A 16,498-nucleotide genomic window follows, 5' to 3' on the forward strand; every position below is an offset into this window, starting at 1 on the left:
GCTTAGTGAAAATAAATGATATGTTCTAGTGTGACAAGATCATGAGGTTTATAAGGAAAGGTGGGAGAGGAGTCATAAATTAGGTTGAGGTTAGATTATAAGGCACATGTATCAAGCCAAGGAGTAAAGACCTTCTTTTTTAAGATAAATAGATGTTTTTTGGCAGTGGAGTAATCTGTTTAGGTTTGTGCTTTTTCAGTGCTAATTCTGACTACCATATGAGGTGCCAAATAGGAATCAGGTCAACTCCAAGGATGGTTAAAACTTATATTCATGTTGGAGAAATACTAAAAGTGCCATCTGTTTTCTCTTGCTTCAGTGTTGTTCTTAAATTTGGGGGAACAAATATGGTGAAAAAAATTCATTCACTTACCAAATATTTATAGAGTACTTGCTGTGTGTCAGGCAATATTGTAGGTACTCGGGATATATATCATTGACTAAAATTGCCTTCCTGGAAATTACATTCCAAGAGAGAGATATAGTCTGTAAAAAAAAATAAGTAAATGATACCCTATTTTATAAGGGAATAAGTGTTATGGAAAAAAGAAAGTAGAACAGATGGAAGAAATCCAGAGTACAGAGGGAAAAGAGGATTTGTGGTATTCTGTAGGGTGCTCAGGGTAGGCCTCATTGAAAAGCAGAAAATTTGAGAAGATATTTGAAGGTGATGTGACAATAGATTTCTTAGGGAAGAGCATTCCAGAAAGAGGGAACAACTAAAACAGAAACATTGAGATAGGGAACATGCAAAGCGTTACAAAAAGGAGGCCAGAACAAAGTGGCCAAGGGATAAAATAGTAAGTGATAAAGTCAGAAGGGTAAAGAAAGGACTGCAGAAAATTAGGGCATTGTAAGGACTTTGACTTTGACTCCAAGTGAAACGGGTAGCCCTTGCAAGATTTTGAGCCTAGGAGTGAAAGGATACGAGTTCATTTCTAAAAGGAACTCCTGTGTCAAAGGCATAAAGCTTTATTTTCTGAGTTAGAGGTTTTTAAACAGTAGAGTGACATGGTTAGACTTCTGTATTGGGAATAGGCTAGAGATGAGCAAACAGTTGATTTAGATGGAGAAAAGGCTAGTCATGCCCATCAAGAAAATATTGTTATTTTTCAAAATGCAGCTCCTGAAAGCATTGCATGTCTTGTTACTCTAAACGGAGTACCTTAGACAAACTGGACATAATCTTTGGAAAAGAAAACTTCTTCTGATGTCAAAATTCCAGTTAAGTTGTCTGACTCTGCTCTTCCATTACACGACTCTGCTCTTCCATTACACACTTAGAAAGTCAAAGAAACATTAAGCTGGCAAGTAGTGAAAACAGAGAACTGTTTGTGGAAAACATTGGTGCGTAACAGGACATGCATAGCAGGACAAGAATCAGATTGTGTCTGTGCAATGCCAAAAAGAGTTGCCAGTAGTACTTATCATCTTTGAAATTATCCACTTTGTTATCCCCTTTGCTGTTTTTGCCTTTACCCAATCTGTTAGAGGATGGGGCATTTTTGTTTTGAGTTTTTATTTTGTAATTATAGCCAACTGTAACCTATTCAAAATAATAATTTAGGAGCTCTTCTAAAGTTGGGAATACTAAGACTTTTTTAAAAAATTACTAAAACTTGAAATAGCTTTTTCAAATCCCAAGACAGATTTATCTTGAATATTGATTTTGATATCAGGTTTATGTGACTTTTTGCTTATACATTAGTTTTGTTTAAATAATTTCATACCTTTTGTATCTAGGAAACTTTTTCACATAAATTAATACAGGTTAAATTTGAAATAGCCCATGACTTTTTCCATTTGCTCTAAGTTCTCTCTGACTTTTCTACTCATAGTAATACCTTGTGATTTAAGCATAGTATAGAAAGGAAATCATAAGCAGAGACTCTGATACATGTACAAGTTAAGAGTATGAATAAGGCTTGCAAGAAGGCAGAAAGGTTTGGAAGAGGGAAACTCAGTAAAAGATTCTAAAGAAGAGAGGGTGAATTACTATCATGCTGGGTGAGGGGCAGCTAAAAGGCAGAATTATATAGTAGTTAATAGCATAGGCTTTGACATTAGACAAACCTGGGTTTTAGTCCATAGCCTTTTACAAATTAGCTGTGAAATTTTGTATATGTTATATAACTATTCTGCTTCATTTTCCACATCACTAAAATAGATTATAGTACCTCCTTCATGTTGTGAGTACTACATTACATAATACTTGTAAAATGCCTTATTTTACAAGTAAGTAAGCTTAGTAAGCTTTCATAACATGTTCAAAATGAAAAACAAAACCCAAAAGTCAAACTTTTCAAGCTCGTCCTTTCAGCAAATTATTTTGGAACAACTGGATATCCATGAGGAAAGAAGAACCCCTACCTCACACCATTTACAAAAGTTAGTTTAAGATGACTTATTAACATAAATATAAAAGCTGAAACAAAGGAAATAACAAATTTGGCATCTCATGCTTCCTGATTTTAAAACTTACTGCAAAGCTGTAGTAATTAAAACGTGTGGTACTGGCATAAGGATGAATGTATTGAACAGTGGAATTGAAATGAGAGTTCAGAAATCTGTAGACATCTACGGCCAATTGATTTTTGACAAAGATGCTAAGACCACTCCATGGGGAAAAGAATTGTCTCTTCAGCAAATGGTACTGGGACAATTGGATATCCACATGCAAAAGAATAAAGTTGGACTCCTACCTTATACTTTATATGTAAATTAACTCAAAATGGGTCAAAAAACTAAATATAAGAGATGAAACTATAAAATTCATTGGAGAAAACATTGGGATAAATCTTCATAACCTTGGATTTGGCAATGGATTTTTAGATATGGCACAAAGAATATGAGCAAACAAAAAATAGGTAAATTAGATTTCATCAAACAACAACAAAAATAGGTAAATTAGATTTCTAATTTCTTTTTTTTTTTCTTTTTTTTTTTGAGACAGAGTCTCCCTCTGTCACCCAGGCTGGAGTGTGCGATCTCAGCTCACTGCAAGCTCCGCCTCCCGGGTTCATGCCATTCTCCTGCCTCAGCCTCCTGAGTAGCTGGGACTACAGGTGCCTGCCACCACACCCGGCTAATTTTTTTGTGTTTTTAGTAGAGACAGGGTTTCACCGTGTTAGCCAGGATGGTCTCAATTTCCTGATCTTGTGATCTACCGCCTCGGCCTCCCAAAGTGCTGGGATTACAGGTGTGAGCCACCGCGCCCGGCCTAGATTACTAATTTCTAACTAAAAACTTTTGGTCGTCAAAATACATAATCCAAAAAGTGGAAACTAACTTACAGAATGAGAGAAAATATTTGCAAATCATAGTTTGATAAGGATCTAGTGTCCAGAATGTATAAGTAACTCTTACAGCTTACCAACAAAAGACTAACTGCTCTATTTTTAAATGATCAAAAGACTTGAATAGACATTTCTCCAAAAAAGATGCACAAATGACCGATTCACATGAAAAGATGCTCAATGTGAGGGAAATGCAAGTCAAAAACACAATGAGATACCACTTAACATTCACTAGGATATCTATAATATTACAAAATATTACAAAAGCAAAAATGACAAGTGTTGTTGAGTATACTGGACTGATTATTTCCCCCCATGCTACCCCTAATTCATGTCCTTCTAGCATCTCAGAATGTGATCTTATTTGGAAATAGGTTCTTTTTAGATGTAATTAGGTAAAGTGAGGTCATACTAGATTAAGGTGGGCCCTAAATCCAATGACTGGTATCACTGGGTTATAAGAAGTCTGTATGAAACAGAGGCAGAGGTTAGAGTTATGCAGTCAGAAGCCAAGGACCACCAGGAGCAACTAGAACCTGGAGGAAGCAAGGAAGGATTCTTCCCTTGATCCTTCAGGAGTATGGCCCTGCCAACATTTTGATTTTGGGCTTGTAGACTCCAGAACTGTGAAAGAATAAATATGTATTGTTTTAAGCTACCCAGTTGTTTGTGGTAATTTGGTATGGCAGCCCTAAGGAAGCTGATGCAGTGAGGATGTGGAGAAATCAAAACCCTCATACATTGCCGGTGGGAATGTTCAGCTATTATGGAAAACCGACAGTTCATTCAAAAGTTAAAGATATTTGCTCCTCCTTTTCATGCCTGTGGCTGGATGTCCCACAACACTATAGGAAATGTGAGTCAGGCCTTTTGCATTAAGCAACCAAGAATGAGAGACTCCGCCTTTTCACCCAAATCATGAATGACCAGTGAAAGCAAGTTATTTCAGAGGAAGAAGCAGCCCTTGAAACGTTAAGGCTTAGGCTTGAAAGTTGAAGAGCAGGAATCTCTCTTTCAAAGACCCTAGAGCGTAAACCTTTGTGTGGCCAAGTGGGATTAGCCCTCAAGGGCACATGCCAAGGACAGAGCAGCCCATGTAGACAGCTTCAGAGGGCATGGGGATGTGGGGAGTTAGGGGTAGCTCCTCATTATTTGTTGGGTGAGTATAGGGGCAAAGCTCAGTGGCAGTCAGGCACATCTTCAATGACAAGCTGTCTCCCCTACGTGTTTAGCATATATTATTAGAACCCGGCCCATGTCCCCACTCCTGACCTGCCCCTACCATTTGGGCCTTATAAGGCCAAGTAGAGAAATCTGGCAATAAAAGGCAAATGTGAGCATGCTTTCTTTAAGATGCATCATAAATGGTTTTCTTTAAGTGAATGAAGACTTTGACAGAGAAATACCTTTGTAAGTAAACATTAAGAATGCTGGCTGGGTGTGGTGGCTCACACTTGTAATCCCGGCACTTTGGGAGGCCTAGGCAGGAGGATCACTTGAGCCTGGGACTTTGAGACCAGACTGGGCAGCATGGCAAAATCCCATCTCTACAAAAAAAAATACAAAAATTAGCTTGGTGCGGTGGCATGCGCTTGTAGTCCCAGTTACTTGGGAGGCTGAGGTGGGGGAATCACCCAAGCCCAGGAGGTCGAGGCTGCAGTGAGCCATGCCACTGCACTCCAGTCTAGGTGACAGAGCAAGACCCTGTCTAAAAAATAAAAATAAAAAGAATGCTAATCATTTCTAGGTTCGCTGTGACTCATTGTAATACTGGGGATCTCCCTTGTAACACTGGAACTAAAAGACAGTGACAAAAGCTATGTCAAGCATTCATTATTCTGAAGAGGAGGAGAAATGCCACATGCTTTTCCCATTGAACCTGTGGTGGAATCAATTCATGGTTGTGTCTTGCTTTGAACAGACTTTTGTTCTCAGCACTCCTTACGATGAATTTTTATGCTTCATTTCCATATCTCTCTGCACAATTAGATTGGGAACTCCTTGAGGGCAGAGTGTGTATAATCTTTGTCTTTGTAATCCCGGCAATTAACACAGGGCCTTTATGCTGTAGGTGCTTAAGAAGTACTCACTGAATACATGAATGAATGAATGAAATGAAGGAATGACTAGGAATGTTTGTAGTGCTATAATATATAATGGGATATACTCTGGTTTACCATTTAGTCTCATAATAAACAAATAGTCTTTATCACCTGGTAATGTTTTGTTTTGTGTACTATAAACATTTCAGTTGTTTGGGCATCACCATTCTATGACAACTGTCTTCAACCTGGAAAGTTACCACAGAAATTGTTACATGACCAAGTGGTACACCTGTCTTGGCAAACTGAGAAGGCCAAAAATGATTCCAGACAATCATACTCAGCTGATGCCGTGCAACCTCTAAAGCTGGTCTTTCTTATTCACATTTGGTATTATTTCTAAATTTCATGAGCTTGCATTTCCTTGGAATACTCATGGCTGAAAGAGTAAAATAAAATGAAATATTTCTTAAAAAAAAAAAGTTAAAGAATTACCACATGACCCAGCAATTCCACTCCTAGGTATATAACCAAAAGAATTGGAAATGAGCACTCAAGCACATACTTATATACACATGTTCATAGAAGCACTCTTCACAATAGCTGAAAAGTGGAAACAATTCAAATGTCCATCAGTGGGTGAACAGATAAGCAAAATGTGATACATAACTACAGCCATAAAAATGAATGAAGTACTAATACTACAACGTGGATGAACCTCAAAAACATGCTGAATGAAAGACACAAAGGTCACATATTATATGGTTCCATTTCTATAAATATCCAGAACAGGTAAATCCATAGAGACAGAAGATTGGTGGTTGTCAGTATCTGGGGGAGAAGGAAACAGGGAGTGACTGCTTAATGGCTAATAGAGTTTTCTTTTTGGGAGATCAAAATGTTTTGGAGGTAAATAGAGGTAGTAGTTGTATAACATTGTGAGTGTACTAGATGCCACTGAATTGTACAGTTTAAAATGGTTACCTTTACGTTAAATGAGTTTCACTTCAGTTAAAGACTACAACCATAAAGCTTTTAGAAGAAATATAGAAGAATAAATATTCTGCTTAGGAGTAGGTAAATCTTTTTTAAATAGAACACAGAAAGCAATCTTATAAAAAAAAATTTAAAGATACATGGACTAGGGAAATAGGTTGCTAGGCAGTATTAAGGGGCACTTGAGGTTTGAGGTCGATGAATTTAAAATGCCACTAATGAGCATGGTTGTGTTTTTCTGTTTATTTTCAGCTGCACCAGGGCAAGCATGGAGTAGACAAGGTTGAATTTCATCAAGATTAGTAGCTTTGCAAGGTGAGTTAGATGAAAAGAAAGAGAAGCAAGGAATTTGAGGGCATGTTATATGTGCAATGGAGTGATTGTAATAATTAACAAATGGAATTTAAACCAGGTAAATAGGGAATTTATAATATGGGCGTTGGAGGTGAAGGAAGGGCAACCAAACATGATAAGATCAGTTAGCTGGAAGACATAATGGGTCTCAGGATTGTTGAAGTTAGAGTCCTAAAGTATATTTTGATGCTGCATTTTGTTTTTTGTTTTGTTTTGTTTTGGAGATGGAGTCTTGCTCTGTCATCCAGACTGGAGTGTAGTGGGCAACCTCACTCAGCTCACTGCAACCTCCGCCTCCCAGGTTCAAGTGATTCTCATGTCTCAGCCTCCTGAGTAGCTGGGATTACAGGCATGCCCCACCACACCCAGCTAATTTTTGTATTTTTAGTTGAGATGGGGTTTCGCCATGTTGGCAAGGCTGGTCTTGAACTCCTGACCTCAAGTGATCTGCCCGCCTTGGCCTCCCAAAGTGCTAGGATTGCAGGTGTGAGCCACTGTGCCTGGCCTGATGCTCCATTTTGATGCTGTGTAGAGATATGCCTGAGTATATTATGAATTTTTATTCTACAGAATTGAAAATTTCACAAAAGAGGATTTGAAACTTAGTTCAGACAATTCATTATTCATTGTCCTAGGCAGTACTAGTTATCTTCCTTAGTCCTTAAAAGCCTATTGGAAGCTACTCGTGAGGAATACAGGTTGCATATCCCTTATCTGAAATGTGTGGGACCAGAAGTGTTTCAGATTTTTTATTTTTTCAGATTTTGGAATATTTGCATTATTTACCAGTTGTATTAGGGTTCTCTAGAGGGATAGAACTAATAGGATATATGTGTATATGAAAGGGAGTTTATTAAGGAGAATTAACTCACATAATCACAAGGTGAAGTCCTGTGACAGGCCGTCTGTAACCTGAGGAGCAAGAAAGCCAGTAGTGGCTCAATCTGAGTCCCAAAGCCTGAAAAGTAGGGCAGCTGACAGTGCAGCCTTCAATGTGTGGCTGAAGGCCTTCTGGCAAACCACTGGTCTAAGTCCAGGAGTAACCTGGTGTAACCTGGAGTCTGATGTTCAAGGGCAGGAAGCATCCAGCATGGGAGAAAGATGAAGACTGGAAGACTTAGTAAGCCAGCGTATTCCACCTTCTTCCACCTGCATTTTCTAGCCTTGCTGGTAGCAGATTGGATGGTGCCCACCCATACTGAGTGTGGGTCTTCCTCTCCCAGTCCACTGACTCAATGTTAATCTCCTCTGGCAAGACCCTCACAGACACAGCCAGAAACAATACTTTGCATCCTTCAGTCTGCAGTTGATACTTAATGTTAACCATCACACCAGTTGAATATTCCAAATTCAAAAATCTGAAATCTGAAATGCCCTGATGAACATTTCCTTTGAGTGTCATGTCAGAGCTCAAAAGGTTTCAGATTTTGGAGCATTTTGGATTTGGGATTTTCAGATTTGTGATGCTCAACCTGTATCGTATTATGGCCTGCTGTTGACCTTAAGATAGATCTTGAACTATGCTACTCTTCAGCTTCAAGGATTAATTTAAGTATTATAGAAACAAATTACCAGTGATGTGGCCAGTACTAGAGGAAAAGCAAAAATCTAAGAGTTGTTTGCTCTTTAATATTTGACATTTAAAAGATACATATTACCCCAAGAATCATCAAGTTTTAGAGTTAGAAAAGAAAACTTTACTATAGACTATCATCTATAATCTTAGCTCCTTAGCTCTGGCACTTTTAAGTAACAGGGAGCTCACACCTCACAAGGCAAGTTATTTTATTAATAGACAGCTTTTCAATTAAGGAGTACCTTGTTAAGAATTCTTTTTATTGGGCTAAAGTCTTTCTTGTAACTTTCTGTTCACTTTGTATGTGAATTCTGAAATATGCAGACGAAGTACAATTGCTCTTGAACCTCCCTTTAAGTAGTATTTTTTTTTCTTTATAATCTATTCAGTAACCAAATCCATCCCCTTCCCTCCATCCCTCTTCCGTATTTCTCACCTAGATGCATAACTATGGAAGATTCTTAATTGGCCTCTTTACCTCCAGTCTGGTACTTGTCTAGTCAGTCCTCTACAGTGTTATCAGTGGTAATATATCCAAAACATTACAATTATTATTGTTATTAAAATGAACTCATAAAACATGGTGCCAGATATTGTTCTAAGTACTATATTCACTCCTTATGACTCTATGAAATAGCTTATATTATTATTATCCCTATTTTTTAGATACGGAAACTAAGGGATAAAGTACATAACTTGCTGAAGGCTATATAGCTAGTAAGCAGTAAGATTAAGTTTACACCCAGACTTCTAGGTTTAGAGTACATGTTTTCAAACACTACATCAAGTTATTTCATGATCTTTTTTATTAAAAACATTTTAATGGTTCCCATTACAGGATCAAGTTTAAGCTCCTTGCTCTGGCACATAATGCCCTTCATAAACCAACTCCTTTCCTCTTCTAGAGCTTCATCTCCTACTGTTCTCCACTACATGTTTGTTTTGTTTTGTTTTGTTTTGTTTTGTTTCTTTTCTGAGACTGAGTCTCACTCTGCTGCCCAGGCTGGAGTGCAATGGCACCATCTCAGCTCACTGCAACCTCCACCTCCTGGGTTCAAATGATTCTTCTGCCTCAGCCCCGCAAGTAGCTGAGACAACAGGCCCGTGCCACCACACCCGGCTAATTTTTGTATTTTTAGTAGAGACAAGGTTTCACCATATTGGCCAGGCTAGTCTGGAACCTCTGACCTCGTGATCCACCCGTCCGGCCTCCCAAAGTGCTGGGATTACAGGCATGAGCCAGCGCGCCCAGCCGCTCCACTACATTTTTTATATTCTCATAAAACCAGGCTACTTCTATTTCCCCTAATACACTATGTTTTTTCACATATATGTGCATTTACTACTGCCTCCTTCAACTGTAACTCTTTCCAGTTATTTTTCAAGACTCATTCCAAGAATGGCTTTCTTCTGGAAACATTGCCTATGGCCCTCATGCTTCATTTCCTCTGTTGGATGGAATGCTTCTCTTCCATTCTCCCATACCTTTATCATTAATAGAATAATAATACTCTATCATTGCACTAAACCTTTTTTAGTGGAAATTATATGTACCTCAAAAGCAGGAAGCATATCTTATTTTTATTTCTATATAGCATTTATAACTATGAATTATACTGAATGAAGTTCCAAGTTTTTATTTTCTTTGCAGATCATGATACATGGTGATGGCTTGCAGAGTCATAAACAAAAGAAGACACGTGGGACTTCAGCAACTTTCATCATTCGCGGAAACAGGAAGAACTTTCCTAGGCCCACTAAAATCATCCAAATTTATTATAGATGAAGAATGTCATGAAAGTGTATTAATCAGTTCAACAGTAAGGCTTCTTGAAAGTTTGGATTTAAGCAGTGCAGTGGGACAGCTTCTCAATGAAGCAGTTCAAGCACAAAATAACACATATAGAACTGGAACTAGTACTCTTTTGTTTCTTGTTGGTGCTTGGAGCAGTGCAGTTGAAGAATGTCTTCATCTTGGTGTCCCCATTTCTGTAATAGTGTCAGTAATGTCAGAAGGCTTAAACTTTTGTAGTGAAGAAGTAGTTTCTCTTCAAGTACCTGTTCACAATATATTTGACTGTATGGACAGCACAAAAACATTTCCTCAACTTGAAACATTTAGTGTAAGTTTGTGTCCTTTTCTACAGGTCCCTTCAGATACTGATTTGATAGAGGAAGAGCATGGTCTCAAAGATGTTGCCTCTCAAACATTGACCATTTCCAGTCTTTCTGGGAGACCTCTTAAATCATCTGAATTCTTTAAACCTCAGGCTAAGGTTGAAGCAGATAAGAACACATCACGAACTCTGAAAAACAGCCTGCTTGCCGATACCTGCTGCAGAAAGTCAATACTGATCCACAGTAGGCATTTTAATAGGACAGAGAATACTGAACGGGTAAGCAAACCAGATGGATTTCAAGAACATGTTACAGCTACTCTCAAAACTTACAGATGTAACGATTTGGTAGAGTTGGCAGTAGGCTTGAGTCACGGAGATCACAGCAGCATGAAGTTAGTAGAAGAAGCAGTACGGTTGCAATATCAGAATGCATGTGTGCAACAAGGCAACTGTATAAAACCATTTATGTTTGACATTTCGAGAGTTTGTACTTGCTGTCTACCAGGCTTACCTGAAACTTCTTCTTGTGTTTGTCCAGGATATATCACTGTTGTGTCAGTATCTAATACTCCTGTGATCAAGGAATTGCAGAGTCAGCCTCTCCGAATAGTTCTCATTGAGGGTGACCTCACAGAGAATTATCGCCACCTGGGATTTAATAAGTCTGTAAATATTAAAACAGCATTAACTAGCATGGAGCTTCAAGAAGACAGCTCAGAAGAATTGTGGGCAAATCACGTATTACAGGTATTAATCCAGTTCAATGTGAACCTTGTCCTGGTACAAGGAAATGTGTCCGAATGCTTAACTGAAAAATTTATAAACAGTAAGCAGTTGGTAATTGGCTCAGTGAATGGCAGTGTGATGCAGGCTTTTGCAGAAGCTGCAGGAGCAATACAGGTGGCCTACATTACACAAGTGAATGAAGATTGTGTGGGCAATGGGGTCTGTGTGACCTTCTGGAGAAGCAGTCCCTTGGATGTTGTAGATGGGAACAACAGAATCGCAATCTTATTAAAAACAGAAGGAATTAATTTGGTTACAGCCGTGCTCACTAACCCAGTTACTGCACAGATGCAAACCAAAGAAGATAGGTTCTGGACATGTGCCTATCGTTTGTATTATGCTCTAAAAGAGGAAAAGGTCTTCCTTGGAGGTGGTGCAGTTGAATTTTTGTGTCTTAGCTGTCTTCAAATTCTTGCGGAGCAATCTCTGAAAAAAGAAAACCATGCCTGCTCAGGGTGGCTCCATAATACTTCCTCTTGGCTAGCTTCATCTCTGGCAATATACAGACCAACTGTGCTTAAATTCCTGGCAAATGGATGGCAGAAATACCTTTCAACTCTCCTGTATAATACTGCCCACTACTCATCAGAATTTGAAGCCAGCACATACATTCAGCATCATCTGCAAAATGCCACAGACTCTGGCTCTCCTTCATCTTACATCTTGAATGAATATAGTAAACTAAATAGTAGAATTTTTAATTCAGACATTTCAAATAAATTGGAGCAGATTCCAAGAGTTTATGACGTTGTTACACCAAAGATTGAGGCGTGGCGCCGAGCACTGGATTTAGTATTGTTAGTACTTCAGACAGACAGTGAAATAATTACTGGACATGGACACACACAGATAAATTCACAGGAATTAACGGGCTTTTTGTTTTTGTAGTGTTATCGGCTAAGTCTTTGGAAAATAATTTTTCATAATATGTCATGCTAATAATAAATGTATTGCTAGCCAAGTCACGGTGCCTAAAATGCCAGCTATTGCCAAGAAGAAAATAGTTGATGTCTGTCAATAATTGTGCATGGTCTGAGATTTTACCCTATTTATAAGCTAACAAGTTATTTTGTTATTGTTTCATAGGATACTACAGAAAGCACAAGACACCTGGGTCAGAAACAAAGGACTTTTATTATTCACAGCAAAAGCTGTAGCCAGAGCTTCATGTTGGTTTTATTCAATTCCTTATTTTTCTAGTTCCCACAGGAGGAACATAAAGGGTCCATGATGAAAGCCTGCACACAGTGGGTTATATTGTAAGATATAAAGACTGAGCTTGGGATATTAACTGCTTTTATAGCAAGCAAAAAACATCCTGGTCTTTGTCCAAAGGGAGTTATTACCCTATACTTCGAGATTGCTTAGTGTAAACACAAGCCTGGGACATGGACTAGGTAAAGATAAAGTCCTTGCATTCTTGGCATACCCAGTAAATATGGAGGGTCACTCAGAGCCCATAGTGGATAGTCTCTTCCAACAATCTGCTCCTCAGCCTGACGTGTTCTCGGCCAAACTTGAATTTTCACATGAGTATGCCACTCCATCAGCTACTCTGATTAACCTGACAGGTTGTTTATTCATTACCAAATTTGTTCATTTGGTCTCATATGGCAATTAATGAAGGCTGTTATCAGATACAACAGCAGGATGAAGCCAACCTGCAGTATTAACCTCAGTCCTGTCCCCCAAGGTCTTGACTCAGTCAACTGCAAGTTCCAAGGGAGGATCAATAGATCTTTTTATTAGGCAGCCTGAAGGTAGTGAAGGACCAATTTATTATACATTATGACCCAATAAAGGGAGCTTTGACTGACCTGCTGATATGTGGTGTTATTGCCAATAATTATGGGTGCAATAGCTGGGTCAAAAATCAGACCCTGTTCCCTATAGAGAGCCCTTCTATGGCTTATTTTCCCCACATACAAGTACATAACCCCAAAGGGTCTAGGTTACTGTAGTTCAGAATTATTGTCAAACCTGATTTAAGTCATCATATATGGATTTCAGTCACATAAGTAGTGCTACCGAGTAGTTGCAGCCTCAGTTGCTATACATGATATAATCCAAGGCCACTCAGACAAATTTAGAGAAGTGTAAGATCAGTCAGAATGAAACAAGATTGTGCTGGTCCCTGTGTTTCTACATGTTCACATCTGGGAGCTGCCATTGATGGCATCATATACTGTCTCCTATACTGATAGAGTCTTAGTAAGGTGTTGAGCCTCCGTTTTGCTGGTAAGGCCAAAGAGACAGCATTTATTTGTTTTATTGCCAAAGGGATTGAATGCTATAAATCTCTCCAGTCTCAAAAATGACTGGTCAAACAGGGCCCTAAATTTTGTCTGGGTTTACCAGCCATTCCTACTGGTAAAGGTATGAAAACACCACAGTCAAAGCTGTTGGAAGTGGCTTCTGATTTCAACCACTAGAACATCATCTGCAGTTGACCTTTGAACAATGCAGGGGACAGGGATGACAATCCCCTGCACAATCAAAAATCTGCATATAACATTTTTGGCTTTTTTGGAGACAGAGCCTCCCTCTGTCACCCAGGCTGGAATGCAGTGGCGTGATCTTGGCTCACTGTAACCTTGCCTTCTGGGTTCAAGCAGTTTTCCTGCCTCAGCCTCCCAAGTAGCTGGGACTACGGGCACCTGCCACCACACCCGGCTAATTTTTTGTATTTTAGTAGAGACGGGGTTTCACCATGTTGCCCAGGGTAGTCTCAAACTGAGCTCAGGCAATCCGCCTGCCTTGGCTTCCCAAAGTGCTGGGATTACAGGTGTGTGCCACCACGCCCAGCCTGCATATAACTTTTGACTCCCCTAAAACTTTACCAATAGCTTAACTGTTGACCATAAGCCTTACCAATAACACATATTTTGTGTATGTATTACATACTGTATTCTTACAATAAAGTAAGTTAGAAAAAAAGAAAATGTTATCAAAATCACAAGAAAGAGAAAATAACACTATTCATTAAATGGAAGTGGATCATCATAAATGTCATCCTCATCATCATCTTCATGTTGAGTAGGCTGAAGAGGAGAAGGAAGAGGGGCTGTTCTTGCTGTCTTGGGTGGCAGAAGCAGAAAAAAATTAATGTGTAAGTGAACCCATGCAGCTGAAACCTATGTTGTATAATGACATTTTGGTCGACTGTGGACCACATATATATGGTGGTCCCATGAGATTGTAATACCATATTTTTACTGTACCTTTTCTGTGTTTAGATATGTTTAGACACACAAATACTTACCATTGTGTTACAGTTGCCTCTGTTATTCTGTACAGTAACATGCTGTGCAGGTTTGTATCCTAGGATCAATAGGCTATGCCATATAGCCTAGGTATGTAGTAGGCTGTACCATCTTGGTTTGTGTAAGTACACTCTCTGATGTTTACACAACAGTGAAATCACCTCATGATGCATTTCTCAGAATGTATCTCCTTGGTTAAGCAACACAGGCCTGTACTTTCAGTTTTGATTGATTGCCCAACTCAGCCTCAACAAACTTGTATTTTTAATCTAGTCAAAGTTTTATTTTCTTATTGCTGATACCATTTGTTTCAGCTTTGTGGACTCCTTGTCAGCCACAGCCAAATTTCCTGTTTTCTAGGGCCCTGGAGAATGCTGCTTCATTGTCAGGTCAATGTCTTCTGCCTCCCACCCTGAAGTGTGTGAGCAACAACCAAGACACCATTTGGGTGGCTTGTTTTAATCCTACCTCTCACTGTTTAGCCTCTAAACATTCATTAACAGGTAAGAGGGAAGTCTACTCACCTCTTCTTTTCCCACTCTTGGATGAAAGCATTCACTACTGAATCCCAGAGAGTCTTCTCATATCTCCTAATCTAGCCATTGAGGCCTTCCTGTTTTCCAGTGTTAAAACTTAGGTACACTAACTTTTAGAGTTTATTTGAGCAGGTAGTGATTTGTGAATGGAACAACTCCAGACTGCAGGTGGTTTGGGCTCCAATGAAGGGATGCAAGGGGAAAACTTTTATAATGTGTTCATGGAAGCAAGACAAAGAAAATATTTGACAGGTTAAGGTGGAGCAGTAGCTTTAAATTCCCTAGTTAGAGGTTTACTGGCAATTTCTAAAGTCCCTAGTTAGAGCTTAGTTGTCAGTTTCTGATAGATTATGCTGAAGTTTCATTTTCCTAGGCTAGGGCCTTTCACCCTGATTTGGGGTTCAGTTTGTTTATGTAAGAACTCAGGATATTAGAGTTATTTTAACATCAGAAAGCCATGGCTCTGTTAGCCAAAATTGTCAAGAATTGTGCAATGTCTGAGATTTTACCCTACTTACAAGATGTTTTGATCTGAATGTGTTCCCCCAAAATTTGTGTGTGGGGAATTTTTTAATTCCCAATGCAACAGGATTGAGAGGTGGGGCTTAATGGGAGGTGTTTAGGTCATGAAGGCTCCACCCTTATGAATAGATTAATGCTGCTATAAAAAGAGCTTCCAGAAGTGGGTTCACCCTCTTCTGCCATAGGGGGATTCAGTGTTTGTCCGTTTTTGTCTTTCTGACTTCTGCCATGTGAAGACACAGTGTTCTCCCTCTCCAGAGAATGAAGCATCCAAGGCACCATCTTGGAAGCAAAGACTGGACCCTCATCAAAACCCTTGATCTTGGACTTCCCAGGCTCCAGAACAGTGGGAGATAAATTTCTGTTTTCTATAAAATACCCAGTCTGTAGTATTCTATTATAGCAGCGCAAAATGAACTAAGACACATGCTAACAAATTAGCCTGTTAAAATTTCATGGAATGCTGGCAGAAGACACGAGACTCATGGGTCAGAGACAAAGGACTTTATAGTATCCAGAGCTTCATGTTGATTTGTGTCGGTCCCATGTGCTTCCCAAATCTCACTGTATGACACAAAGAGCCCATAATGAATGTCTACACACATAGTGGGTTGTGATACAGGAGAGGACCACCAAGCTTGGATGAGTCACCACTGTTATAGTAAGCACAAGCAAGCCTGTTTTTTGTCAGGAGGAAGATATTACATCATTCCGTAAGATTTCTCCCTGCAAACACAACCCTTAGAAATAGCCTAGAAAAAGAAAGGGCAATATCTGGCAAGACTGTGCAGGGATGCTCAGAGCCCATAGTGGACTGCCTCTCCCAACAAATTCTTTGTCTTTTGCTACTTAGCCATAAATTGAATATTTAAAGATTAAATTACATGTGTAATTTTTGGAATTGAATATTAGAGGAGCCCTGGGAAAATAGTTAAAATAGTAGTAAGAGTTACTGATTACCTGCCATTTTCCAGAAACTGTTTTAAATCCTTTACATGCTGTATTAA

The 16,498-nt window shown here is 39.1% G+C and overlaps 1 protein-coding gene across 2 annotated transcripts in view; it reads left to right on the top strand.

The window, feature by feature from the left end:
• BBS12 (Bardet-Biedl syndrome 12) overlaps window positions 1-12,987 on the top strand; it is a 15,796-nt gene extending 2,809 nt beyond the window's left edge. For both annotated transcript variants that reach the window (XM_011948620.1, XM_011948622.1), the window contains one exon: window positions 9,916-12,987. In XM_011948620.1, the coding sequence (XP_011804010.1) occupies window positions 9,926-12,058 (2,133 nt within the window). In that variant the 5' untranslated portion in view covers window positions 9,916-9,925 and the 3' untranslated portion in view covers window positions 12,059-12,987. The remainder of the gene's footprint in view (window positions 1-9,915) is intronic.
• The last annotated feature ends 3,511 nt before the right edge of the window (window positions 12,988-16,498 follow it).

Source organism: Colobus angolensis, unplaced genomic scaffold, assembly GCF_000951035.1.
Source record: "Colobus angolensis palliatus isolate OR3802 unplaced genomic scaffold, Cang.pa_1.0 Scaffold280, whole genome shotgun sequence".
NCBI lineage: Eukaryota > Metazoa > Chordata > Mammalia > Primates > Cercopithecidae > Colobus > Colobus angolensis.